Raw genomic sequence first — 27,234 nt, 5'->3', positions numbered from 1 at the left:
CTGTATTTTAACGATACTTAGTTTCTTGCTCATTTATTTTATAATGATTAGTATTTAATGCATTTAAAATATAATTCAGCTTTTATTAAAATAGCGAAACATGTTAATTATTAAATATTTCGTGAAAATCCACCACCTTTTTCAAATCCACCGCCAAAACTATTTGTTTATCGATCAGCTGGCTGCGTTGGCAAAAATTTTGGCAGCAAAAGCAAAACGTCAAATTCACCGAATTCCACGTAAATTCGGCGCCGGTCGAGCCGTACTTACGCCCGCACCGCGTGATTCGTGATGGCCAGCAAGTCGGACGAGTCGAGGATCAGCGCGGTGCTGCCGAAACAGGGCCTTCTGCACTACGAGGACGTGTCCAGTCTGATTCTGTGCAAACCCAAACTGATGCCGCTGAAGACCGTCACTCTGGAGAAACTGGAAAAGATGCAACGCGAAGCTGAATTGCGAGCCAGAGACGAGCAGACGAAAACCGAGTCCAATTAAAAATTAAATCTTTTTTTTTCATTTACAATCTGTTGAAAAAAAATAATAATGTCTCTTGGACCACTCATTGGAGAGGTGGTCATCACCTTCGTCCTTGCAGCCTGCTTGCTCTACAGGTCCGAAATAATTCCAAGAAATTTACTAAGAAATCAATTATGTGTAAATTTGTTTAATATATATTTTACTACAGATATGGCAACTGGTTCAAGCACCACATAATTGTCACCGTGTCCGTTCTCGTCGCCTGGTATTTTTCGTTTTTGATTATTTTTGTGCTGCCGTTGGACGTCTCATCTGTAGGTTTTAAAAACACAAACATCACTTCCATTTGATCTTGTTAATTTACTTTTGAATATTTTTCCAGACTGTGTACCGACAATGTATGCAAACTTTGAACGCCTCGACTGAGCCGCCAGAGACCAAGAATGGCTCCTCCTCGGACTCTCCCTCTTGTCACGTCCCTTGGAGTTACGTACCTGACGAGGTTTTCCCCGACCTGTGGAGGGTCGTTTACTGGACCTCTCAGTTTCTCACCTGGTATATGAAGATTATCATTTATTATGGTTCAAAATCTTAATATATATTCTTTCCAGGTTGATTCTTCCTCTGATGCAATCGTATACGAAAGCAGGTGACTTTACCGTGAAAGGAAAACTGCGATCGGCTCTCATTGACAATGCCATCTACTACAGCACCTACCTTTTTATTTGCTGCGTGCTTTTTGTCTATCTAGTCCTGAAGCCAGGACTTGATGTTGACGGGTAATATTTTAAATAATTAATTTTCTAAAATATGATAAGATTTTTTTTATTTTTTTATTTATTTATTCTCCATTCAGATACATGAAATACATATGAAATAAATATAAATTTATTTTGTTTTAAGGAGCAAACTGAAGGTGATTGCCTCGAGCGCCAGTAACACCTGGGGTCTTTTCCTCTTGGTGCTTTTGCTGGGGCATGCATTGGTGGAGGTGCCACGCTCTCTTTGGCGCGCAAGCTCTTATGGACACTCTCTCAGCAAAGCTTATTTTAGAACAGCAAAATTGAGCTCCGAACGGAGCGAATCTGAGGAGGCTGTTGATGATGTTCTAGAGGTAATGAAGATTTACATTAACTGACCAATTATTTGGGACAAAATGTATTTCAGAAATTATTTCTTCTGGATTTAGACAGATTTAAAGTTTAAGAATAATTTTTTTCATATTCAAAGATGAAAATTTCAAAGTATTTAAATTAGACTGAGAAGAACAATTACATTTGACGTTGATCTTTAATTAAAAATTTGATTTCTTCAAAAAAAAAAGTTATTGAAGAAATTGAATTTTAAAAGCCTGATCTTGTCTTTTTTAACTGTGCTTAAAACCCCACAGCATTTACAAGCAGTGACTCTCTCGGTTGGTCCGGGCCACTACCTACACAGACACTTGGAGACAATCATGCAGAAAATTCCGGCAGAAATCCGAGATAGAATGGGTCGACGACCCCCAGCCGACGGCTCTGTGCCAGACGAGCCAACAGAAAAGTCGCTTGTCAGACTCCACAAACAAGTATGTCAACCAACTTTTGTTAAATTTAAAAGCACTTAACCTTATTGGTTGATTCAGGTGAAGAAAGCTCTTCAAATGCAGCACAGAACTGAGGCGCAGTGGGTGATCTTATTGGACAAGGTCATTGCCCTGGAAGACGCATCTCGCTTCTTCAGCAACCACGCCAGGCCAAATTCGTGGTGGCCCCCTAGTCAGCGTAATCAAAAGATAAATCACATTTATAAAGCAAAACTGAATTTTGTTTGCATAGATTGGTACTGGAGAGGGAAGGAGTACTTCCTGAAGGCAGCTGCGGTGTGCGCAGGAACCCTGTCGGCAGCCATCATTTGGTCCGAAGTGACCTTCTTCGTAAAAGACCCTGTGCTTTCCATTTTTGCTAGAATAGTCAACCTGGCCAAATCCAACTACGATTACTTCACTATAGAGGTAAGATCAAGGCTTTGGAAAAAATAAAGAAAAATCTCATTTTACTTGGAACTTTCAGTTGATTTCAACTTTGGTCATCGCCTACTTGTGCTATTGTGCGTACTCGACTGTTTTCAAAGTGCGCGTCCTCAACTTTTACTACCTTGCTGGTCACCATGGCACCGACGAGTATAGTCTCATTTTCTCTGGAATGTAAGCTAGTTTTTACTATATGCTCAATATTTGTCTTGCTTTTCCTCCTTAGTTTAGACAATAATTTTAAGATTGCTATTGTTTTGCAAATGTATAATTTTAAATTTTGAACACATATTCTTACAATCCCACTACTCAAAGCTGTTTCTAAATAATTCATCTGAAATTAACATGCAAAATCGGTGAATATTATAATTTTGGCCTAATGAAAGCAAGGTTTGTTTATCGCTGAAAAACGGATTCAAGAGTTTTCCCAAGTCTAAAATTAAAAATAAATTTTCAGGATGTTGTGTCGACTGACGCCGCCTATGTGCTTGAACTTTCTGGGTCTGATCCACATGGACAGCCACGTGATCAAAACCCGCATTCTCGAAACGCACTACACGCAGGTGATGGGCCACATGGACGTAATAGGCATTGTGTCCGACGGCTTCAACATCTATTTCCCCACCGTGCTACTCCTTTTGTGCGCCGCAACCTACTTCAGTCTTGGCTCGCGGCTCCTCTCAGCACTCGGCTTCCACCAGTTCATTGGAGGCGAAGACGAAATGACCGCAGATCTGATTGACGAAGGCAGGGATTTGGTTAAAAGAGGTATAAATTAAAGTTTTGTTTATTTCCAAACTAAATTAGTGTATTTTGTGCAGAAAAGAGAAGAAGGCAGCGCACCGAAGAAACCTCGGCTAGGAGACGAGACTTCCACGAACGGTTCGGAACTTCTCTTGGAATCCGACGGATGAGGAATGACGACAGAGGTTTGTGTAATTTTTTTTAAAGAGTGGTTAAAATTAAGTGTTTTGGGTGCATGAAACTCATCACTTCCTTTGCAAGCGCAATTTGTCTCTCTTATTGGACCTTTTGGTGGACACTTGCTATTCTGTCTAGTTTGGCCATTGGCTTATCAATTTAAGTGTTTGCCCTAAAACGCCCAATTTGAACCACAGAAGTTGATCCTTCCGAGGAGACACCAGAAGTGAGCACCATGGGCATGCTCTTGTGTTGCAGTTCGACGGAGCGAAGAGCTGGAGAGCCAGGAGTCTGCCCGGGCTGTGTTGCTGCGAGACGTGGAGCCGCTGGACTACAGCTCGGCAGAGTTGCATCCGGAGGACGAGACCCTGCGCCTGCCGGAGAGGACGCGCTTCAACCAGTTGCCCAGGGGGCTGTTTGACGACGTTTAACGACAAATCTGAACTCTAGGCTAAAAATACTTAACGAGCAAATTCTGCGTAACAAATCAGTCAGAAGACATCAGGACAAGCCCTGAAACGCCAATTATTAGTATGGTAGCTTGCAAACAGATGTCTTGTTTTTCGTTTTCAATTAGTTTGTAAAGCAAAATGATTTATTGTGATTACTGAGTGTTATTAGCACAGAATTAGGAGCAGAACTGCTCTCTTTGTAAGAGACAAAGGTCTTATCTCTAGAGCAATTAATTCTTCTCATTGTTCGGTACCTGTTTTGTTGGCATTCCAGTGCAATTTAGACATTTTACATTTCTTGTTGTAACTAACTAGCTAATCTTGAATAATTTTTGTATTGTTTGCTCTTGCATTAAAGCAGCAAACTCTTGAGCCAATGAGGAGTATTTCATTGTCAGGAGAGTTTAATGGAAAAAAACAAGGTAATTTTTATTTGACATTATTATTTTTTATCAATCATGTTTACAGTATAATATCTTAATGTAGTCGCTGAAAATTTCATGTTTTTTTTTACAATTTTCTGGTTGTCCTTCCATGCATGAGGCGTCTTTAACCTATCATAGCTGCCTTCTCAAAAGCACTACTAATTTTTTAACTTCTCATATAAAACTTTTTTGGCTAAATAAATTACTTAGTTCAGAAAAGCAAGACAAGATGATGTTCACGAAGTGCCATTTTCATTTGTACTTTGAAATGCTTAATACTGAATTTATAATACACAAATGCATCATTGTTTTATATAGATATTCATACAATACATAATTATCTTTTCAACTTTGTCAGAAACAATAAATTAGAGATGTACGTACACAGATGTTGTCGTTCGAAACGCACTCATGATGGAAGAATAATGAAAATTCAATTATCTCTCTTAAAAACTTAGAACCAATCAACCGTTTAGTGTGTTTAATTTTTATTTTAACAATACGACAACACAGAAGAAGAAAATCCTACGTTTACATTTAAAGGAGGAAAGAAAGGATTGATTTTTCACCTTTTGTGTATAAATGGTTGTTGGTTTGCGATTTTCATCCCTCGGTCTACTTTGTGATGCTTTGGGTCAAGTGGACTCAACCGAACGATCGAACGGAAAATACTGTCTCGCCGTAATAAAATGGGAGGCCTTTTTTGCGGCGGCAGGAGAAGCCAAGTCTACCGAACAAGTAAAAATGGCTAAAATTTAGAACAGCTACAGAGACGGCAACCGACCACCTGTCCAGCGGCACTTCTTCTCGTTAAAAACAATAAAACAATTCTCTCAATAAAACATCTCAAAATAAACATCATTTAAAATCTGCTTCACAAACAAAAATAGGAATCATCCTTACAAAAAATCAATTCTTACTCGCAATGGCGATAAAGACTTGGCTTTCATTGGATCCTTTTTGGGGGGAATACCAGTTTGGAAATGAGATAAAAGATTTAGGCCCACTACATAGTTTTAAAGTAAAAATAGTCGGGGATCCTCAATTGCTTCCAAAACATCACCTGATTCGTAGAGTTTAAAAATTTGGCCTGGGATAAAATGAGATCATCAAAGCTCCCATGAGAATAAAATTTACCCAAGTTGAGGATCCGAGTGCGCCCACCGTAGTCGAGAGTGAATAATTTTGAGAACGGGCCGTTGCGATAGGTGAGGGAGGTAAACTTTAGTCCTAGAGGAGTACCAAAGTGGCTTTGTTGAAACGCTGGTTTCCAACAGAGTTATGCTTGCTTCACTAAAAACTGTACACCGTTTGAAGTAGTCTCCACACACACACAATAGTCAATCAACCGACAGTCTTGGCTGCTAAATTAACTAACCGTTTAATTAAATACTGTCCGTCACGTTACGTGTTTTTAATCATGGCAAGAATTGCTTTCATTATTACTGCTTAGTTAAAAGTGTCCGAGTGGTTTTGATATGACACGTGCACTCTGCGTCCCTTGCTTAGTTAAACTTGAAAACAAACTCATTCTCCTCAGTGCGCCGAACAAGCTTTCCTTTGTTAAGTACAGGTCCGTCCTTTCGTTCCGCGCGGCAGAGGTAAATTTCGGCCAGACTCGCTCAGTCAGGCCAACTTCTGCGTGCGCGCGCGCACTCGAGGCGGAAAATGCATTAAGTGGGTGCTTGTTCACTTCACTGGCTCACTGCGGGCGACTTCTTCTCCGAATCTTGACTTGAGGGCGTGTTTCCCGGCCCCGGCGGCTGACCCCTCGAGTCAGGGCCCCCAGGTACAGGCCCACCAGGACCGCCACCACCCCAACTATTTGGCCCACCAGGCAGCGGCGAGTCTGAGAAGTTGTTATCGTCTAACGAGTTGGCCGCGTCGTACTGGGTGTTCTCGAGTCGGGTGATCAGTCGCTCGTCCTCGTCCCCAAACTCGCCGCCCATCAAGGAGGGCTCGCCCACAACCATTACATCCTGGCACAGATCATTTTAATTTCAATTTTAAAATAAAAACTGATTGATTACCTGAGAGGCTAAAGAGAAGTTAGGTCCTGGAGATCTTTTCTTGTTAGGTGCCGGAGGAGCACTGTTGGCGCCGGCCCCAGACGTCGAACCCTTGCGTTTTCGTCTTTTGTTTGCAGGCCTTTGCGATTCTGCGGGAACGACTAATGTTAGACGCATTAAAAATGCGATTTTGACATAAAAACATGCTCTTCTACGTTTAACCAAATGACTTTCTAAGTGAATGTGTTGGTGTGCAAGGATCTCCAGTGAGACTTATCGATTTGAATTCTAGTTCCCTAATTTTCGGCACACAAATTCGTGCCAAATTTCCATCTCGGTCATCAGCACACAGTCAGTCATGGTGTGAAAAGGTCAGATTGTGCACAACTACAAACTCAAAACATTTTACTACTCAAGTTGGAACAGAAATTTAGTGCAAAGCGTTTTAGTGGGCGTGATCGAAGAAGGAGAGGAGAGACTTGGCGACTGATTGTGTGCTGATCAGGAGATCCAGTGTAAAGTATTAGCATTTCTACCTCTCTTACCAGGCGGCGCGACCATGCGCTGCCACTTTTGAAACAGAGTCGTCTTCAAACAGTCTCTAGGCGTGAGGGCGTATGCTTTGTGCCGAGACATCAGCTCTTGCATTGGCTCCAGAATCACACATAGCTGTAAAAAAGTTTTAAATTTAAATCTCAATTTGAAAGAAAACAAGTGAATAATAAGAAATTTCAGATTTTGACAAAGGGAATGTTGAATTATTTGAGAGGTTTAACTTACCCGAAGGTAGTTGAGTGTTGCATTGGTGATGCCCTGCCTGGTGATGTTTTTACTCAACTGGTCCAGCATGCCTGGATCTTGCTGCGCATGCATTGCAACTACAGACCTAGGAATCAGTTCCCTATGCGTTCTGACCGCTAAGTGCCATGACTTAATTCGCATCAAGTCGTCAAAAGTGAATTCTAATATCAAACGCCCCTCAGTGCACACCTGCAACACAAACCAGTCAAAATTGCAAACAAAATTAGTCGTATAAGCAGCAAACCTTTGTAAAGAGGGGTTTGCCATGGTGGGTCACCATGGAGCATTGGTCACAATCTAAGGTTATGCTAGTGTTGTGGAAACTCTCTTTCGGGTTCCGGAGGCTGTAGTACAATTCCGTCACCCCGCCATCAAATATGCTACGGAAATATCTTGGTATAAGTGTGCGGCCTATGGCTGAAATTGAGAAGAACAAATTAGTAACATGTTTTGTTGAAAGAGAGAGGGTCAGTTACTGTATCGCTTGGGTCCGTCCTCTAGGCAGAAGGTGAGGGTGAGCGTTGCGTCGTCCTCAAAGAATTCGGTGGCGAAAGCGTCCCACCACAGATTGTCACTTTCCTGCAAAACCAAGAATGATATTCAGAAATAATTATTTTTGTCGTGAAATTGATACAAATTAAAAATTTTGGTGTAAAACATGAACAAACTTGGAAAAATAGTACTTTAAGCAGGGAGATTTAATATGATCGAATTCAATATAAGCTACTCACTTCTGTCCTTTGCTGCAACCGCTTGTTGAGTTCATAAACTCGGTAGTCTGGCTGTCCAAAGTACGGCGTGTGCCGCCTCGGAACTGGCAGGGGCCTGCGGGAAAAAAGAGAAAAATTATTATTCAACTTTGGATTACGACAGATTCAAAGTGCTACTGTCTACACATGTACTGTAATCGCGGCGGAAGAGCTCGTTTGTTATCTGAACACCTGAACTTTGTATGCCTTTGACACTTTATCTGCGAGTGAACGGCAAAGCAAAGTTAGCGACGGGGCCGACTGATAAAGGCCAAACATTTAAGACTGGAAGCGCGTGGAGCAAAGAACGGAGGAATCAATTAGAACTGTATGATCGGCCGCGAGAGGAGAAAGAGGAGGATCAGCTGGAGGTGCCAATAAAAATATATCCATCAGCGCCGCCGGCGGAGCCGAGTGTCGCCAGCCGTCGGAGGAAGTACAAGGAGGAATCAACAAGTGCCCGTTTCTTTCCTAATTGCGTGTGACAAGAAAAACATTCAGAAATGGGAGTAGAAAAAAACTATTTAAATGAATGATAAAATGAACAATAAATTATTTAAATTAAGAATAATTGCAAAAATTTTAAAATTGTTGTAATCGGACTTGATTGAAAAAAAATTTGTGTTTTTTGAAAAGGACCGAGTTGGTCACCTGAAATAGGGCGAGCCGAAGGGTGAACAGTAGAAGGGATCATTGTGCAGGTTCATGATGGGCTGGCAAGGGACCGCATTGGGCCCGAGAAAGCAGGGGCCCCCGAGCGGTGGCGGCGGTGGGTCGGGGCAGGCGGGGGCTGCACGCCGGGCCCTGCTTCTCACTGGCATGGCCCGCGGGCCCTGGGTCGTGGGCCCGGCGGTGGTGAGCAGCAGCGAGCCGGTTTCGCTCGCCTCCGTCGCTTCACTGCCTCGCTCGCCTTGCCTGCTCTTCTCTCGCTCGCTCGTTCGTTTCGAGCGAGAACCGAGCGAGCGAGCGAGACACGCGGAGATAGAGGGCACTGAGCATGGGCATAGCCTCCCTGCCGAGGCCGCCGAAATTTCGCTCCGACCTGCGCCGCGCACTTCACGTGTTTCAGGGTACCTCCGTCGCCGAGCGCCCGCCCGCCCGTCCGACCCCAACTACGCGATTTTTTCCGCGCGAAAATAAATATTTTTTTTTACCTCCGTCAGTCTGCATTATTATTTTTTAATTTTCCAATTGCGGACCACTCTTGCAGTACTGAATAAAAATGTATGCAAATGACAGGATTGCAGAACATCGTTTGTAAGGAGTGGTGCAATGTGAATAAATTATACCGTGGGCGGTTTGATTTTTTTCGTTTTGAAGAGCTGTGGGTGCCCATTTATGACAGGGTAATTTTTATCTCGCAAAATTTTTATATTGACCGAGAAGAATACGTAATAATAATAAAAATGAATAAAAATGTTGACATTAAAAAAATGATATCAATTTAAAAGATGACTATATTTTAATAGTCGTTACTTATGGAGTTGGCGAAATAATCACTAATTTTTTTATGAAAAATTCATTTTTTTAAATGTTTTTTTTTTCAATTTTAACAATTTAGTCTTGGAGATTTAATTTCAAGAAAATTTGTATTTAAATAAATCTCCCATAAGAAATAGAATATTTATAATAGAACTTTGTTCCTGAATAATTCACCAATTGCATTACTGAGTATTATCACTTGAAAAGTGCCTGATTTTTTGCCTCTTAAATAATTGTATAAGGAAAAAGAGCCGATTAAAGGTTGCCACGGAGCACATCTAGTTAATTTTATAACCATTCAATCAAACTTGTGCAATTTTTTGATCAGATTGATGCCAAGAAATTGCTGAACTTTAACTTCTTAAAATATTTTTCAATTAAATTTTACTTGAAATCTGCGCAATGAAGTCAATTTAAATTTTAAAAAGATATAAAAAAAGAATCCCCTTTTGAAGCAAAGTATTCAATGAACAAAGAAATTTGATCTCTGTAGGTTTGAATCTGCGATTTCAGAGAGCAAAGAGGCGTTTCAGCTTTCAACGGCAATTACGTGCGACAAAAATCTCATTCATTACGCCTCGCGTATCGCTTACGTTTATTAACCCCTGGAGCTGCAGCAAAGGTTAGCCAAGTTTGTTTGGTTTCGCGGAAACGTACTCGCGCGTGGCTAATTGAAAGATATTTATTCACTCAAAAGGAATACATTATCATGAATGGAAGGAGCTAATCTCTCGATTTACGGCGGCCGCTTGTCACGCGGAATTAATTCTCAACACGCGGCGGCGACAACATTTTTTTCGCATGATGAATTCCGCTCACGACTTGCTCGATTGCTTTTTTCGGTCATTCATCAATTGGCCAGTGGCTCTTATATGAATGACGACGACTCTTTCTCGCCACCAGGGAGGCACGTAGTGGCTCTTTACGCCCAGAAAGGCGCGAGACTGGAAAATTAATTGGCTGCGATCGCCACTCGGAATTACACCTGTCCGATTCAATGAGTTAATTCCAACAGGCGGCCATCAATTTTATCTCAAGCTTACAAAGATTACATATTGGATTAGCCTAATTCAAGTCCTCACTTGATGGCGCGCTGAGATTTTGACTTGAGCAGATCATACCACGTTGACTAACTTCGTGATAACTTGCAATTTTTTCCATTGATCAATGTTTTGAACATAATTCAAGTCCACTTAATAATTTTTATTTATGAATAAAATAATTTTTTTATATCACGTCAATCTGTGGCAGTTTTTTATTTTCAGACATTATGTAAAAACATCATCAATCACACATTTTTGCAAAAAAATTTCAACCCTTAGATGATTTTATGTTTAAAATTAGAATTTAAACTGACCTGCCCCAAATCGAAGCAAATCAAACGAAGGTAAACAAATTAGAACTTTGTGAAGTCAAAGGCAGTCGTCGCAGGCGATTTAATTTTTCCTTTCATGCCCGCCGCGTGCCGGTATTTACAACCTTAATCCGGGTCGTACAAAACGAGCTGGCGTGTTTGCATTTGCGTGTTGATTCATTCTCACCGGTGAATAAATATAGCCTGAGTGTGTGTACGTTCTTTATACCTTTGCGCTATTATTCGCGAATGGCGCCGCCCGATATTTATTTGCAGAGGTATTAGCACCTCTTTGAACACGCTCGCGGGCATCGGAAGTGCTAAATTCGTACCAAAGGAACACGCCGATTAGTCTCAAAGGAAATTTGCAGTTCGAAAGTGATTCACAAATGACACTCGTCATGAAAATGTTGACAACCTAAGCGTAAATCAAAGAAAAGCGCAATTGAAAATTTACATCTAATTTTCGCTGGCAGAGTAAAATATTAATAACTTGGTGCAATTTTTGTAATCAAGATTTTATGTCTTTCATTAAAACGATAAGTCAACAACACAAATCTTATCATTTTTGATAAGAAGAGCAGTGATTTTACAATGTTTATCATCTAAAACGCGTTTTTAAAGTTTCCAAAGAATCTAGCTCATTTTATAATTGATGTAAATTCCAAGATTCCATTCAGGAGAATAATCAATCTTTTCTAGAATTAAAACGGGCGTGAAATGAAAATTAATAAAAGTGCACAACCCCCATAGAATAAAAACAAAACCGCAACTTATCCAGAAAGCCTTTTTGGTGAATTATAAATAAGTTTAGTTTGCAATTAGAAGATTTTAAATTACTCGAAACGAAAAATTAATGTTAAATTTACAACATAAAATCCTGAATTTTTGAAAATTATTTTCAAATACTGATTTCTAAATTGTACAATAAACTTTTCAAAGCGATAAAAAAATCGTTCTTTTTTTAAATTTACATGTTTAAAATTTTCACTTCATTTTTTATTTTCATTCTCCTTAAAAATAATTTTATTTTAGAGTTGTACTTTTCATCAATGAAATGCATTTAACAATGCCTGAGATTTGTTAAATTTTCGTCTGTCTCCGAAGTTTGCAGGCAAGTTTAGTTCCGCTTCGCAGTGGGGTTGGATTTGGCGAAGTTTGGCCGCAAAGTTGGGCGAAACTGAAGCCGAACGCAGGCAGGCAGGGCGTGCGGAATCGAGGGCGAACAAGCGAGTCGCACCCCCCAGTGTATGCGCCAAGCGGGCGAGATCAGCATATTACAATGTGCGTGACGTCACAACGCACACTATTAAAGGGGATGCAAGTCGGCAGGGGGATGTAGCAGTGCCTATCGATCTGGGGAGGCTCCTGCACGAGGCTAGGCCCTTTTTCTCTCGTTGGCGCTCTCGCAGTGAGTGGTGAGCACCGGCGGGGTGAAGACCGCGCCGCCACCCCGGCCCTCGCGGGGCACGCGGCTCCCGGAGGGGTGCGCGCGGCAGGCACGTGAGACGCCCAACGCGCGCCATCACAAAGCCGACCGGCCGGCTTTCGTATTTTTAGAAATAAATTGCGCCAGCACGTGACTCCTTTTTTTCTTCTTTCTTTTAAGCGCCCCATTCCCCAGCGAACTTGATCGCCCAACGGAATTTCACAGCATTAGTAAATAAATTTGATATTACAGGAAACTAAAACCATTTTTTAACAATCTGAAGGTTTCTAGGAGGGGAACTGCACACATTTTTTTTTTAGGCTTTTTTTAAAAGAAAAAAATACCATAACAATTTTTTTAGAAATTAAATGTCTATTTAAAGAAATAAAACTTTGATAATTCGTTAAACATTGATGGAAAACAAAAAGTTCTGATTTATTTTTAAAACTATAATAAGTTATTTAAATATAAAAATTAGTTTGGTCAAAATTGTCTACGATTTATCTAAAACTTAATTTGTTTCATTTAAATTTTGTTGCTCATTTCCCATACAAAAATTACTAAAAAAAAAGCCTTAAAAATAGAAGACAACGAAATTCTAACTGATGAATAATTATACTTCAGAAGCAAAAGATTGAAGTCTAAAAAAATTTGGCTCCAAGTAAATTATTTATTTTCCCACAATTTTTCAGTCCTGTGAATCTGAAAGATTTTTTTTAATGGACTCCGGCATTTTTTTTGGGTTGAAACATTTCAGATCTAATTTTATTGTTAAAAAACCTAATTGCAACCTGCAAAAATTCAGGACCAAAAATTTTAATTCCCGAATATGGAGACTGCACAACTGAACCGAAAATTTCAAAAGGTTTAAATTACTTAACTCTTCTATAATCAGTGGGTTTTCCTACCTTACAATTAAAAGATTCCGCATAACGCGTCCTTTGAAGAACTTGCATGACCTTAAATTTTTCAAATGCAGTACATTCATTTTCGTATCATGCATGAATTTTTAATATTTTTTACCTCTAATGAGGTTTTCAGCTTTCAAATGCGTTTTTTTAAATGTTATTGTACTAGAAAATGTTAAAAAGACTGCACAAAAATCAAGATAATGAGCATGATATTTTAATATAGGACTCGTGTGGTGCAAATATTTTCTAAGAATCGTATGGCAAACTTAAAACAAATCATTCATATATTCCTCTTTTAAACTTTTTCTTTCAGTTTATTCCAAAAAATGAACTGGCATTTAAATAATTAATTTAAAAAAATTAAACCAGAACTTTATTTCTGATTTCTTGAAACGCAAACAATCCAATCGCAAACTTAGCCAATGAGCGTGAATGACGCTTATCATTCTGCAAGCAAGATAAATTTCCCTGCGCCGACTTATCTACAGCGCGAATGTTGAAATTTATTCCTGCGAGTGCGAAAACATTTTCAAAATTCCATCTTACTTTGAAACGCATTGTGAATCGAGTCCGCATCCAAAATGGCCAAAGCAACATTCATACAAATCGGCAATGCTAGAAATTGAACGTTCAGATTAAAGAGGGAAAATCAAAACGTGCGTTTCTCTCTTTTTCACTGCAAAACCAAACCAAAAACGTGAGGCAAAGAAAAATACATAAAGGCACGCGGTGAGATTTTTGAATATTCACGAAGAGGAGGCGCGTGAGTGAGGCTGCTGCTAGGTTTATCTCAGCGTCACCGGCGGCACATTATTGCTCGAGAGTGCGACCTTGAGGCTCCACCAGATATCTCTCGGCGCGCGTATAAATGTATTTACTCGTGGGGCATCTCCAGCATCCACCTCTCTCGAGCAACCGTCTCTCGAGAAGCCCCAGGATTTCAAGAAACGAAGCTGCCGAGGAAGGTGCAACAAACTCTGTGCGGCAGTGCAGCTCGCGGTGCCCTCGGCGATTCGTGACTTCGCCGCGGGGACACGAAAAAAGCACCAGCGGACCCTGCGGACCTTTGCCGGTATTGCCCCGATGAAAAAAAAAGGATAAAATTGATAAAATTTGAAAAAATGTTCAAATAAATTTAAAATTTAAAAACGATTAAGATGTTAAAAAGTTTGCAAATTTTTTTTAGCAGTGAATTTTATTTTCAATTTATCATTGATTGAAATTACGGAGGTGCAAAGCTACAACGCATTCAAAATTATTCTGATTATCTGACAAGGAAACCCTTTCAACACGCAAAAAAAAGTTAACGATTTTTTTACACCAATCGACTCTCCGCGCTGCCCTGATGATCCAAAAAAATTATTTTCGGCCGATCTTAAACGGCCGCTTCGGTAGAGCGGCCGAAAGTTGGCGTTTTTCAACTTATGCAGGCCCGCTTCACTTGCTGTGGAGCTCGACGCTTTGCAATCTTTTCTCGCAGCGAGCACGCACCGACCAGTTCGGCAAGCACACCGCCGGCGGCTCGCTCGCCACTCCACTGCGGTGCATACTTGCTGCGCTCTGCACTAATCGGCTATGTATTAAAAAATCTTATAAAAGAAATTTAAAGCATTGATATTCCCATTTTTTTTTCTCTAATTTAGCAATGCAAATCATGCAATATTTTAATTTCTTTATTGTGAAAAATAAACGATATTAAAAATAATTTGGATGTCTGAAAACTATTAAAAAATATTTGGTTAAATATTTCAATTTCAATCAATAATGATAATAATTTTGACAATGAATACCCCAAATAATTTATGAGTGGAAAAATGTGCACTATTTTTTTTTACAATGATTAGAAAATTTAGAATTTTTTTTTTTAATTTAAATTCTCTTTTCTAATAATTTTATTGTCTCCAATAATTATTATCCCTAAATTAAATTATATCATTTTTTTTATTAAATTTCAAAAAAAAAAAAAAAATTCAATTTTCCCAATCAAGTTTCCCAATCAAATTATAGGATATTTTTTTATTTTTTAAATTGTTATCTTATCTTTTTTAAACGTTTGATATTATGTCCTGACAGTTGGAAACAATAAAAATTGGTAAAATTAAAAGAGCGAAGTAAGTTTTTTTTAAATATATTATTTGCGCCAGTCAATTTATACAATGCACAAAAAATACAATGCACAAAATTAATCACGGCAAATAATTGTCACACATGTGAAGGCATTCTATGGAATGCTGAAAACACAAGTTTGAAGTGCACCAAGCGCACACAATGAACTTTTTACTTTGGCACAAAGGAATTTCGCACGTGGTTTTGGTTGAAAGTGCGAAGCAGTACTGAACTGGGGTCAAGTATTTTGGGCCTCTTTCACTTATGTAGCCAGGCTTAAAAAATGCATAGGTTATCATCGACTCGAATCGGGGTGAGCAAAGCTGGTGATACGTGAACGAAATCAACTTTATGCCGTTATTTCGGGTTTGGATGGGAAAGGGAATACTATGCATAAGTATTTCATCCTCAATAGTACGTAGAAGCTTTTTAAACGGACCATTAACATTAACATCCAAAGGTTGGATTTTTCCAGTAGTGCCTTCTGGAATGAGTCCTATTGTCACATTTAGCCCAAACTTTTCTTTTGCTATTTTGCATAGTTCGTTTACCTTCTTTTTCCAGCCACACCAGTGGTCAATCAAAAATCGCGCAGTTTTCCCCTTCACATTTGGGAAAATGCAATTTGTAAAAAGTTCCTCCACTTGTGACCCCAACATTTTACCACTTGATGAGCAAGTTACAAACAAATTTTCGGGCCGAAGGACAGTTTCTTGCACTCTTACTCCGAATTTACCACCGTCTTCTTTCAAAATTAAATAAGCTGGTTCCCATAGCCGACCACTTGCATCACAAGCAGGAACAAGCGTCCAAGAGTGAGTCATACTATTTGAGCTTTGAATACACTTTTCAATCGTTCGTTCGCCTATTATTGCTAAAGTGCGCGCAGAGTGCATCTCCCTATTGATCCCGACATGGTCTAGATTGCCGAAACAAGCCCTTCCTACCCGAATGACCTCGCCTTTTTCATTTTCAACAAAATCTGTTGCGCTTTTCAGAATATCATCTTTTTCCCTGACTGATTTTCTCGTCACATATTTGTTGATTTTTCTTCCTCCAACTTTAAAACGGCGTTTAAAGTTCTCTAACCAAGTTGGTGAGGCACAAAAGTCTTTCGTGGATAAGCCATGTTTCAAAGTGGCAGATTCAATTGCCCACTGCCTTAAATGTCTGCCTTTGATGATTTTCAAATCTCCTCGAAACTCGAGAAATTTGGCGTAGACGTCTGATTCAATGTCTTTTATATGAGATTTCAACATTACTCCCTCATTGATATCAGTGCGCCATTGGTACAATTTTCTAATACATAGTTTTGCATTGGGATACTTTTTTTGCATGGATGACAATTTTCGAGTTGTTCCACGCCTTGGTCCATATTTCTCTTCAGCACACTTATCCTCATACTGCCAATGAGCAACAATTTCCTTTTTTAAGGAATAGCTTAGGACGTGCCGTTGAGGTTGCTGTTTTGGCAAGTCGCTCTCCTCGACACCAATCAAAAAATCAAGCTCACATTCATCGCAATCGCTCTCAACGTCTGTCAAAGCATCAGACTCAATTGACTCTTCGTCAAGACAGTTTGAGGCATCTGCAATTTTTATTTATATATTAGGATAACAAATTAAAATTAACAAAAAGTATAGCAATAATAAATATAAATATTTTTATGTTTTTTTTTTAAATTTATAAAGTTACAATAAAAATAAATGTCTAATTTATTCTTTATTCTTTTTAATTAATTAAAGTTGTTTCCATAAAATTTTAATAAGTGAATTTACTTTGGTCATGAATGTCAACTTCATGTGCGACTGCTCTTGTAAAAACCGTCCTTTTCTTCCTTATATTCTCAATTTCAGCCAAGCCTGTTGATGTCACTACTTTGTTGCCTATGACAATGAGAAAAGAAATAATAACAAAATAATCGAAATTTAATTACTCTACTATTTAATTTTTTATTAATTGAATAAAATTTGAAAGCAATTTTATTAAATTAAAACTTCTAAAAATCTTTCTTCTCACACGCTTCATTTTTCATTCAAAACAATCGTTTTCATGGAAAATTATTGCGTCTTTAATTAGATGGAGAGCGCAAACAAATTGGAAAAAATGAATAGCCACTAATGTTCAAGTATTATGTAACAACAATTCTACCAATTTTTTTGATTAATCCTTGATAAATCCTGTAAAATTGAAATTATTCAATCAACTTACTACAATTGGAATCTTCTGCAGATGTCCTTGCATTTTCCAATTGCAATTCTTCTATGTTGGTCTCTTCATTTTCTTTCAAGGTCATTTCATTTTCTTTATTTGCCAATTCTTGTAAGATCGCTGCATATGAGAGGTCAAATTTTAAATTAGTTATTTTCTGGACTAAAATTTTTAAAACAGAAGTTATTGTAAAACTTATATTTGAAATGAATTTAAAATATTTTACGAATATTAATATTATAAGAAAAATTATTGCCAATTATTTTTAGTTTTGAAATGCAATTCAAAATTACAACTAAAAAAAATCTTTTATATAAAATTATTAAATAAACTCACTGCCTTCAGAGTTGGCAGCAGACGTATCAACATTATTTTGGAATTTCTCATCTTCCATGCTGGTCTCTTCACCCTCTTGCAACGTCACTTCAGCTTCTTTGTTTGTTGGTTCTGGTGAGAGCCCTGCATATGAGAGACCAAATTTAAAATGAGTTAATTTTAATTTTTTTTATTTAAATTTAAATTCTGAGTTATTACAATATTTTCTTATTATAAATTCACATTGTTTTTATAATAAATATTTTTATAAGAAATAAATTACTTACTGCATTCAAAATAATTTTCATCAAAAGAAGAAGGGAACAGCTGTCTCCTGAAATTGCGTTCATTGCGCTCGAAGTGGAAAGTTTTCTGGTTGTGAGTAACTAGAAAATAAAAAAATTTTAATATTGATAAATCTTGCATAATTCAAAATATTAATTAAAAATTTTAAAATAATAGCTCCTTCAGCATTATTAAAAGTTAGCATTAAAAGAAAATTCATAAAAATAATCCAACCCGCAACTGTCGCACATTCATTTCCAGGCGGCTCGTAATTCTCATGGAGCTCTTGATGTTGATTGTGAGACGAAAAATCTAAAAAAAAAAAATATAAATATAAAGAAGGGCTTACTCTATGCTGGGATTTATTAAAGTTATATTTTAAATTTTGATTCACATTTTACCTTTCACGCCATTCAAAATACAAAGGTATTGGAAGAATTTATCCGTTTCCAGGATGGATGCTTGCAAAAGTAGTTCTGAAATATTTCAAAATTAATATTTATTTTGACGATTTAAAATATTAATTTGAAAAATAATTTCTCTACCTGATAGCAGAACGGCTAGACTGATTTCGCGATCGTTAGGCACACCTTTATCCGATGAATCAAATTTGCAAATCAATAAAAGCTCTGCAAGTACAGAGTTTACACAAACGAAGTTCATGGTGCAGGTTTCATATGCACACTGATGCCTGCAGTCGAATAACAATGCAATTTTTGCTCCCTCAATTGAAAGAAATTTTTTGCATACTTTAAATTGTAATAAACGATGAATGAAATTACTCCAAATATCTTCCATTCCTCACCTGGAATGAACCCAGCGCACAGTCTACACATTTTTATTTTGATAATTTTTTTTCATTCGACCCGCTAACCTAGTGAGATTAGCAACAGCAAAAATATATATTTATTATATAATTATTCAATAACAAAGCAATCCATAGCATATGTAATTTTTTATTTGGAAACAAAATATTAAACATTGCATAAGAAGATTATTATTATTTTCGAATTTGTTTAAAATTTTCAAGTTGAGATTTTTTCATTTTATTAACACATGAAATAAAACTATATTAGAATGTTGGAAATATTTTTTAATAGCCGATTAGTGCAGAGCGCAGCAAGTATGCACCGCAGTGGAGTGGCGAGCGAGCCGCCGGCGGTGTGCTTGCCGAACTGGTCGGTGCGTGCTCGCTGCGAGAAAAGATTGCAAAGCGTCGAGCTCCACAGCAAGTGAAGCGGGCCTGCATAAGTTGAAAAACGCCAACTTTCGGCCGCTCTACCGAAGCGGCCGTTTAAGATCGGCCGAAAATAATTTTTTTGGATCATCAGGGCAGCGCGGAGAGTCGATTGGTGTAAAAAAATCGTTAACTTTTTTTTGCGTGTTGAAAGGGTTTCCTTGTGAGTTGGACTGAGTTGGACTATTGCGGATTTAGTACAAAAATGCTTTTCGCCCTACTAAGTTTTTTTTACGCAAACAAATTTGGGAAGATAAAAGAAATTTATAAAAATCCTGATTTTGAACCATAATTTTTTTAAAGTATATTATTTAGTATACTACAATGAAACTATTCAAACTCATTTATGAATTAATAATAGTTAAAAACGTAAGTTGGGAAAATCTTTCGAAAAAGTTACAATTGTGCTCTTTGCGATTGGTAGAAATTTGAATTTTAGGCAAACAAGAGACCAGAGAGTTGCATTAGTTATTTCATTTATATATAATTACCTCAGCTAAAGGGTATATTTTTCAATTTGATTTGATAATTTGCAACTTCACTGAAAAATAAGTTTTATAAATATTTGCACCAATTCCAAGAGGTTTTGAAAATAAATTGGCCAAGAAGATTTTTTAGTAGAATTCCACGATTGAGGGATGATTCATGTTGATTTGAATTTAAAGTAAGCTTTTCCTCGATGGGTTTTGTTAGTTGTTTATTGGAGCAGGATATTGTTTTTCTTAAATCATACACAACTCACAAAACCCATCAAGGAAAAGCTTACTTTAAATTCAACAAATCACCGAAAAGATTTGTGATAATAATCAAAATACTGCAAAAAGTGCTAAATTTCCATAATATAATTTTTGATATAAATATATAGCTTTGGAACAAATCAGTTAATTTTTTTTTTCAAATTTTAAAATTTTGTGCTCTTGTTTACTAAATTTTTTACTAAGCACTATAATTTTTCTTATAAAAACTGAATAAATATTCAGACGAAACCTACAATATTAATTGTCTATTTCGAACGTGACAGGACGAAAGCAATTTATATTCAATAAGTAATTATTGCAGAGCAAAGTCACCGCCATAAATGCATCCAAGTTTGAAATTATTGTTGATCAATCAACCGCTTGCTTTCATTGACCTTTCTTTGACTTGGCGTCAACCGGAGGGATTAAAATAAAAATGAAAAGTTTGCTGTGGACGGCGGGCGAGACGGCGGCGCGATCGGGTGCACCTGACTGGACCGACGTCTGATGCATTCGCATAATAATACCGCGCTGCATATCCGTCCATCGGCTTTAACCAACTGTTTAAAGGGCACCGGAGAGAGAAGCCTGGAGAGGAGCACCGAGAGCTCCATCCAGTAGCCATGGCAACGCCAGCATGCAAAAAGTACAAAAAACACACTGCAAAAATAATATCAACCGGGAAAAAGTGAGCTGAGCGCGCGCGAGAGCAAAGATTTTTTTTTTATTTTCTCCCGTCTCGTTTTTCGTCCGACGAATTTTGTTGAAAATCGGCAAAATTTCCTCCGTGGACGGAAATTCGGAACTTCCGTCCGGAAGTGCAGCCCTTGCGATGCAGGCGGCTGGTGGGCGGCGCGGGCCTCAGGTGGCAGCACCGCCTGCGTGTGCCAGATGTCAAGACACGTCAATATTCGGGGCTCGCGGGGATCATGCTAAATACTCCCCCGTGCTCACCTTCCCAATCCATGACGACCCGATTTTGGAACGGCGCGCACTCGAAACTTTTGCGCCGAGCGTGTTTGCTCTTTGTTTTGTTTACCACCCAACCGTGCTCAAAAGTGGAAAACTTCAGGTTTTTTGGGGGGCAATAATGAGATCTCAAAAAATAATAATAAATAAATATAAAAATAAATGGATCTTAACTATTGAAACGAAGGTCATAGAATAGGTTTTTTAGGTGAAAAAATGATTCCTCATCAAATTTAAAAAGTTAGAGACGTCAAAATTTTAAAATTATCTTTTCTGCTTTCAGCAAAAAATGGAAGAAAAAATTGGTAATTTATATAGAAAAAACACTTGAAAGCGAAGCAATTTACCAAAATGCGATCTTGTAACCAAAAATTAAAGCCACTAATTTATTTTTTGGTTCATATACTGCAGTTTCAGTTTTGAGCGTAAAACAGAAATTTATATTATGCTTCGAGGGTGAATTTTACTCCCAACCAATTTTATTTTAAAATTGATTGTCTGACTTGTTTGGAGCAAAATAAAATGAATTGATATTGAAATAAAATTTTGATAAAAGTTTATATTCTTAGCATTTAAAACCATCCACAATTCAGAATAGAGTGTTAAAGTTTTGAATTGATAATTTTTATGAAATTTAATAATCTTTTTCATTCTCAAGACAATGATTTCCGAGCGACAAAACAAAAATACTATCTCGATACTTCATATTTATAAATAAATTTTAATGCGAACTCATTTAAAATTTAGATTCGATTTTGATTTTTAATTTGACTAAATAAATATAAAGCATGTCGCAAAAGATTTCTTTTAAAATATTGCACGCAAAACAAACGAACTCTTCGAGGTCTTCCACCACTTTGTGTCCAGTCAGCCATGTGACTGCCATGTGCTCCCTCATGCAAACCCAGGAAAACAAGTACTCACCCCTGGTCCATGCGGTCCATGGGCCCACCAGGGCCCATCTGGCCAGGCATCATGCCGTGGACAGGCGGCCCGTGGGGCATCGGGTGCCCGGGAGGGTGTCCGAACGGCGAGCCAGGCGGCATGCCGAAGGAAGGGGGACCACCAGAGAAAGGCTGTCCTGGTGAGGGGAAGTGGCCTGGGTGGGGACCACCCTGAGGAGGGCCTGGCGCGTAGGGAGGCCCTGAAGAGCCTGGTCGGCCCACAAAGCCGGCGTTGGGGGGAAACGAGCCTGGACCGTTGTACAAAGGACCGCCTGAAAAATTTGCAAAACCATTAATTTCAAAAGTTTATACCAAACTTAAAACTATCAAAAATATTTTCAAATCTTGAGCAAACAAGTGATTGACGAATCTTTTAAAAATAATTTTGTGATTTTACAATAATATGATTTTATTTTCTTATAATTTTAACCCTTCTGTCTTATTTCATTAATTTTTTAATTCACAAATTAAATCAAATTGCAATTATTAGCAAATCACAAAGCAATCTGTCTCCAAAGCAAAGTAAACCAAAAATATATCTTAAAATTTTAGATGAAAACTGCATGTAGATCATATAAAAATTTGAGACCAGCAAAAGTATTAAATTTGATTAAATTTAATCATAGTAGCGAAATTTTGCGGATAACTTTGCTCAAAACGTAAAATTTTAAAACTTTAATTCAAATAATTCTCTAGAAACATATATAATATTGATTCCTTTCAATTACCTGCATTAGGTGGTCCTCCACCTGGAAAGCCTGAGCTGCCGGGAGGGGGTCCGCCGCCAAACTGACCAGGGCCCGAGCCTGGCCCCGGCGTCGAAGAGCCCGAAGGTGCCGGCGAGGGGGTGTACTGGGGAGGGCATGTGGGGGTGCCGGCCCCCGGAGGCGGTCCGGCTGAGTAGGGTCCTGAGTTGCCACCGGGACTGAAGCCAGGCCCCGAGTTGTTGGGCGGGAAAGGGCCCGAGGGGAATCCGCCTGGACTGGGTCCAAACGGCTGATTTGGAGGCGGCTGGCCTGGGGGCGGCCCACTGTTTCCAACTTGCTGCGGAAAGCCAGGGGGAGGCTCGGAGGGTGACGGTCCTGAGTTGGGGCCTCCGCCGCCTCCCGCCTGCTTCCACGTCGCAGACGGGTCGTCCAGGGTTGACGGCAGGTTCAAACCAGGCACAACGCGTCTGTTACAACCTGCGAATGAAATTTTCATTAATTCACATCTTTTTAAATTACACACAAATTTACTTTACTAAAAAAGAAAAAATAAAAATAGATTGAAGATAAAATTCAAACAAGAAAATAATTTCATGAGAGTATTAAATTTTAAAAACCAGAAAGGACATTTTTTCGGAGAAAACTTATATCAATAAAAAGTTCCTTCGTAGCTCTCGTAAAACTGTGGCGATCAAATGTAAACATTGACCAAAAAGCACTTTGTTCGGCCCCGAAAGAAACCAAAATCGATTCGAATTTGGCCTAAAACACACCGGGTCGGTTTCCAGAAGCGATTTCCGCGGGGAATCCGTTCGAGTTTAATTAAAAAATCGAAGCCCAAAAGGACCGCGGCCAAAAGTAGCGAACGTTCTGGCCGGTTTGAAATCCATCTCGGAGGCCACAAATGTGACCTAAACGAGACCCTGGACCAAAATAGGGGCGGAGGGGATGCGGGGGTGGTTGATTACATTTCTTGTTGTTCCTCTGAGCACCTCGGCCCTGCCTCATTGTCGGTGTGCTCGGCCGAAATTCTCGGCGAAACGCGGGCCCATTTTCTCGGCTGGCTTCTCTATCCGCTCCTAGGGCGCGCAAATCAATTGAATTCGGGCCGAATCTCAGTCGTCAGACACGCCACCACTCATGCTGCACGCCTGGCCAGTGTTTTCGGTGAAGCCGCTGTGCTTTGGCTGCTTCTCTTTGGATAAAGCAGACAGAAAAATGGGCGACTTTCAAGATGACAGCGTCAAAACAACGCCATCTATACACGCGGCGCTGCCAACCTGACGGAGTTGGCGCCGGTTTGTTCCCCTCGCTTATAGTTCTGCGGCGTTTTAGTTTGACGCGTTTGCTCGTTTAGGGAAAGGACACGTTACGTCCAGACCTTTTCCGTTCGCCAAAAAAAGGGAATCAGCGTCCGGTTTTCCTTTCGCTGTTGCTGTTGGGTTGCAGGGTTGCCGCTGGCGGACTCTTCCGTCTCGTCTGCAGTGTACTCGCGGTGGAGGGGGAAAGGGCTCCTCGGGAGGTATGCAACCGGCACGCCAGAGAAAGCGTGCTGGATGCAGTTGCAGAAAAGTAAGGGGTTAAGTTCGCTCTCGAAGGTTATTGGAACGGTGGATCTATTTCCTGTCAGTGGCCGACTTCCTATGCAAGTTTCGCTTCACGAAAGAGTCCGCTCGAAACAGTTTTATTAGAAAACTTTTAAAAATAATGAATTACAGAAGTTGCATTAAAGAGATTCTTTCACATATTGTATAGAATGGACATAATAGCCATCATAGCTTTACGAGTAGTTTTTATTATGTAGAAAAATAATTTGTCTTTAAATTATTTATATAATTATTTATTTTTAATTACTACAAGAAACATATAATTAGTTTAATTATATTTTATGTAACTTCAAAAACTAAAAAATTTCAAATGAAACTCTTTTTTACGATGATATAATTTCTGTGGTGTTCTGTGTTCGTTTCTACGAAAAGTGATTTAAAAATATTTAATAATGATGCGCAGACTCATTGGTAAAAGGAAGTTTAAAAAATTCCAATTCTTTTTTAAATTAATTACGAATAAGCCACGCATTCTATATTTTTGAAGGTCAAAATATGTAAAAAATAACTTTTTAGTTTCGTACTCGTTGATGAAAAGTACAACTTTTCTATAGGTCATTGAAGAGCCCTTTCAACTAAATCCAGAGCTATTTCCGTTGCGTTGGCTGCAACGTTTCGCTCTTTTTCTCACTCGCGTCAGCAATAAAAAATCAGGCGAAAATACAAAAATCAGTATCGGTATCCAGGCTGCCGTGTTTGCAAAGGTGCCGACCGGCGAGTATTTCTACCCCGAATCGAAAGAAGAAATTCAAAGCGCCGCAATCTCGTTCGTCAAAGTCGCAAAACTTTCCCGCCGATCAAATTTAAGGGTTGAAGGGAGGGAATTTGGTCTCCACATTATAATTATGAGAAATTAAAATATACATTCATTGTAATCCAGAGTAATCATTAAAAAATTTTGTTTGGAAATTTAATTTCTCCTCAGAAAAATAAATAAATAATATAAATACTGATAAATACGAAAAATGTACTTAAATTAAATTTCCTTTTTTTTAGGTTTTAATTATTATAAATTTTGTATGTTGAAATATAAAATTTGATAGTTATCTAGAGGATTTGCAAGAATGGACTGCATTTTTTGAGCAACAATGAGTTTGAACAATTGAATTTTGCGTGTGTTGACAGAGAAATGTCACCTGCATGCGAGAGAATAATGGTGCTGGTCGGTGGCCGGCGAACGCCGTCAACTGGTGCCAAACAAAGGGAGGCCGCAACAATGGGCGCAACAATGGTCTTGGCAGTGTTTCGGCGCCGGCAGGGCCCTGTCGAGGCTCATGGCGCCGCGCGTTACAAAAGACCGGCAGCTACTGTGTGTGTGTCTCGGAAAGAAAGAATAAGAAGGCAGGTTGGGCGAAGGAGGGCCTGAGCGAAGAGGAACTGCCGACGGCCGGCGACTGCGTGCGGCGCCGCCGACCCCACGGCCGCCGCCGCACGCCGCACACCTCGGCGCGCACCTTAATACCGCGATGTGTGGCACCATCTCTCCTAAAAGATCATTCAACTTAAGGACTTTTCGTGTCTTTTTTTACTCTTTCTTTATCTTTCTTTCCCCTCTGCTCTCGCACTACGATCGCGTAGAGCTTCCGAGCCTTTGGCGCTGCTTTTCTTTCTTTCTCTTTCGTTTGCGTGCGTACTTTACCGAGGTGTCCGTCTCACTGGAAATTTTGCACACTAGCAGTCGAGTTGTGCAGTTAGCGATACCAAAAACCAGATTTCACACAATTTTTCTGAAAATTTATTAATTTGAGAGGATAAAATTTATTAAGTTAATATCATTTGTTTCTTTTTTTTCAAATCGATCATTAAAATTTCGACTTAATAATTCACCTCAATTTTTACAAAAACCATAAGGAATCACTTTTCTCTTTTTAAACATATACCCCTGATGTTCTACATCTTTTATCAAATCATTTTGCGCAGTACAACTGCCTTTGTTTGCTAATGAGGGTTCTCCACATCCATATTATAGTGTATTTCTTTCTGTCTCGCAAATAAAATACCGAATAATAGCGTATTTTTGCAAATCTCTTGATAAACAGCTCAATAATTTAATTCAATGTCGTTACGACGGAACTCGCTGGTGCCAAAAGTACTTATTTGTCTTGCCAGGGCCGATGTCAAATTATCTTGTTTTTGGTCTTGCCGTGGACAAAGAATAAAGCAATGAGACCAAAATTCGCACAAAAGCCGGAGTAAATAATCGGCGGCCTTTTGAGACTCGGCCATGCTCATTGGGCTTATTTTTTCTCTTCTACAACTCGCGCACGGCATGGCTGACGATTATTTTTTACGCTCGGTGTGTTCTCACGACACGCTTCTTGATCGCCAAGGAATTAAGACTAATGAGCACCGGCCTGCAACAAATAATAGAATCCTGCTTCTTTTCCTTGGTTTTTTTTCTTTGTCTGCGTGCGCTATTTATTTCTCTTTTTGCTGCACAACGTTCTGTGTATACTTATATCGAGAGAGAGCAAAAAAACAACGAAACGAATACGCTAGGAAATTGCACGCGTGAGCGATCACATAAATAATAAAATAATTAATTTATACAACTTTGTATTTTTTTGTACAGATCATATTATTTTTATAAAAATATTTAAACTTTTCAGTAAAAATCTGGACCACCTTGCTAGTTGAAAATTAATTTAAAACTTAGTTTTTACCTATATTATGGATATTTTCTTTGTTTAAAAATTGATTACAAATATTTATCGAGCAGAGAGAAGGGGGAACTTTTAGGAAAATAACAAAACATATACTTTCGTAAACACCAAAGTTCCAAGCAAGTATCAACATCTTATTTAGAAAAAAAATCACCTGAATTTGTAGCTCAAAAAATAAAATTTATGTAGCAATATTCCGTGAAATGAATCAACTGAATATGAAGAAATTACTTCTGCCAAAAATGACAATCAACTTAAATGGAAATCTGACAATGAGAGAGAATGCGGACGTTCGTGCTGTGTTAAAATTGTTAAAGTTAACACACGTTATCGTACTTGTTAATAGCGCAGAATAAAACAAATTCCGAGTGTGTACATTTACAACGACACACATTGCGACAATTCATAATGCAGCATGTGTGACACGTGTAT

General features: G+C 38.7%; 3 protein-coding genes across 10 annotated transcripts; 1 reads left to right on the top strand and 2 right to left on the bottom strand.

Moving 5' to 3' along the window:
- Nucleotides 1-406: 406 nt before the first annotated feature.
- LOC132197014 (LMBR1 domain-containing protein 2 homolog) lies at nucleotides 407-4,393 on the top strand. 3 transcript variants are annotated; one of them, XM_059620025.1, is made up of 12 exons: nucleotides 407-611; nucleotides 686-791; nucleotides 860-1,032; nucleotides 1,089-1,256; nucleotides 1,381-1,591; nucleotides 1,868-2,044; nucleotides 2,102-2,240; nucleotides 2,295-2,470; nucleotides 2,529-2,662; nucleotides 2,946-3,256; nucleotides 3,310-3,417; nucleotides 3,607-4,393. In XM_059620025.1, exons 1-12 carry the CDS (start codon nucleotides 544-546, stop codon nucleotides 3,828-3,830), a joined length of 1,995 nt encoding a protein of 664 aa, XP_059476008.1. In that variant the 5' UTR covers nucleotides 407-543; the 3' UTR covers nucleotides 3,831-4,393. The 3 variants fall into 3 exon arrangements, with proteins under 3 accessions (XP_059476008.1, XP_059476007.1, XP_059476006.1); XM_059620024.1 differs by having other exon boundaries at nucleotides 2,102-2,470; nucleotides 3,668-4,393; XM_059620023.1 differs by having other exon boundaries at nucleotides 2,102-2,470.
- On the bottom strand, nucleotides 4,293-23,891 carry LOC132197015 (LIM domain-binding protein 2). 6 transcript variants are annotated; one of them, XM_059620027.1, is made up of 10 exons: nucleotides 23,501-23,891; nucleotides 22,554-23,009; nucleotides 21,806-22,097; nucleotides 7,828-7,921; nucleotides 7,573-7,684; nucleotides 7,341-7,513; nucleotides 7,076-7,285; nucleotides 6,841-6,964; nucleotides 6,317-6,456; nucleotides 4,293-6,265 (listed from the first exon to the last, which is right to left on the bottom strand). In XM_059620027.1, exons 1-10 carry the CDS (start codon nucleotides 23,538-23,540, stop codon nucleotides 5,981-5,983), a joined length of 1,926 nt encoding a protein of 641 aa, XP_059476010.1. In that variant the 5' UTR covers nucleotides 23,541-23,891; the 3' UTR covers nucleotides 4,293-5,980. The 6 variants fall into 6 exon arrangements, with proteins under 6 accessions (XP_059476010.1, XP_059476014.1, XP_059476012.1 ...); XM_059620031.1 differs by having other exon boundaries at nucleotides 4,294-6,265; nucleotides 6,317-6,444; nucleotides 23,501-23,887; XM_059620029.1 differs by having other exon boundaries at nucleotides 4,294-6,265; nucleotides 7,573-7,675; nucleotides 23,501-23,886.
- LOC132198268 (uncharacterized) lies at nucleotides 15,208-21,081 on the bottom strand. Its single transcript, XM_059622205.1, has 8 exons — nucleotides 18,484-21,081; nucleotides 18,340-18,414; nucleotides 18,173-18,250; nucleotides 17,941-18,039; nucleotides 17,675-17,797; nucleotides 17,339-17,458; nucleotides 16,906-17,013; nucleotides 15,208-16,715 (listed from the first exon to the last, which is right to left on the bottom strand). Exons 1-8 carry the CDS (start codon nucleotides 18,734-18,736, stop codon nucleotides 15,208-15,210), a joined length of 2,364 nt encoding a protein of 787 aa, XP_059478188.1. The 5' UTR covers nucleotides 18,737-21,081.
- Nucleotides 23,892-27,234: the final 3,343 nt, after the last annotated feature.

Source organism: Neocloeon triangulifer, unplaced genomic scaffold, assembly GCF_031216515.1.
Source record: "Neocloeon triangulifer isolate White Clay Creek 2 clone unplaced genomic scaffold, ASM3121651v1 ptg000012l, whole genome shotgun sequence".
Taxonomy (NCBI): Eukaryota; Metazoa; Arthropoda; class Insecta; order Ephemeroptera; family Baetidae; genus Neocloeon; species Neocloeon triangulifer.
Note: the sequence above shows the minus strand (reverse complement) of the source record. Positions and strands in the feature narration are given on the sequence as shown.

Bases quoted from the DNA above. Each gene is read 5' to 3' on its own strand.
- LOC132197014 (XM_059620023.1), top strand. From the start codon at position 544: ATGTCTCTTGGACCACTCATTGGAGAGGTGGTCATCACCTTCGTCCTT. The intron at 2,663-2,945 runs GTAAGCTAGTTT...ATAAATTTTCAG, and splicing joins AGTCTCATTTTCTCTGGAAT to GATGTTGTGTCGACTGACGC. The intron at 3,257-3,309 runs GTATAAATTAAA...TATTTTGTGCAG, and splicing joins CAGGGATTTGGTTAAAAGAG to AAAAGAGAAGAAGGCAGCGC.
- LOC132198268 (XM_059622205.1), bottom strand. From the start codon at position 18,736: ATGGAAGATATTTGGAGTAATTTCATTCATCGTTTATTACAATTTAAA. The intron at 18,251-18,339 runs GTAAAATGTGAA...TTTTTTTTTTAG, and splicing joins TATTTTGAATGGCGTGAAAG to ATTTTTCGTCTCACAATCAA. The intron at 17,459-17,674 runs GTGAGTTTATTT...TCTCATATGCAG, and splicing joins TGCTGCCAACTCTGAAGGCA to CGATCTTACAAGAATTGGCA.
- LOC132197015 (XM_059620027.1), bottom strand. From the start codon at position 23,540: ATGAGGCAGGGCCGAGGTGCTCAGAGGAACAACAAGAAAT. The intron at 7,922-21,805 runs GTGAGTACTTGT...TTTTTCCCGCAG, and splicing joins ATGGACCGCATGGACCAGGG to GCCCCTGCCAGTTCCGAGGC. The intron at 7,514-7,572 runs GTAACTGACCCT...TCTCAATTTCAG, and splicing joins GGACGGACCCAAGCGATACA to CCATAGGCCGCACACTTATA.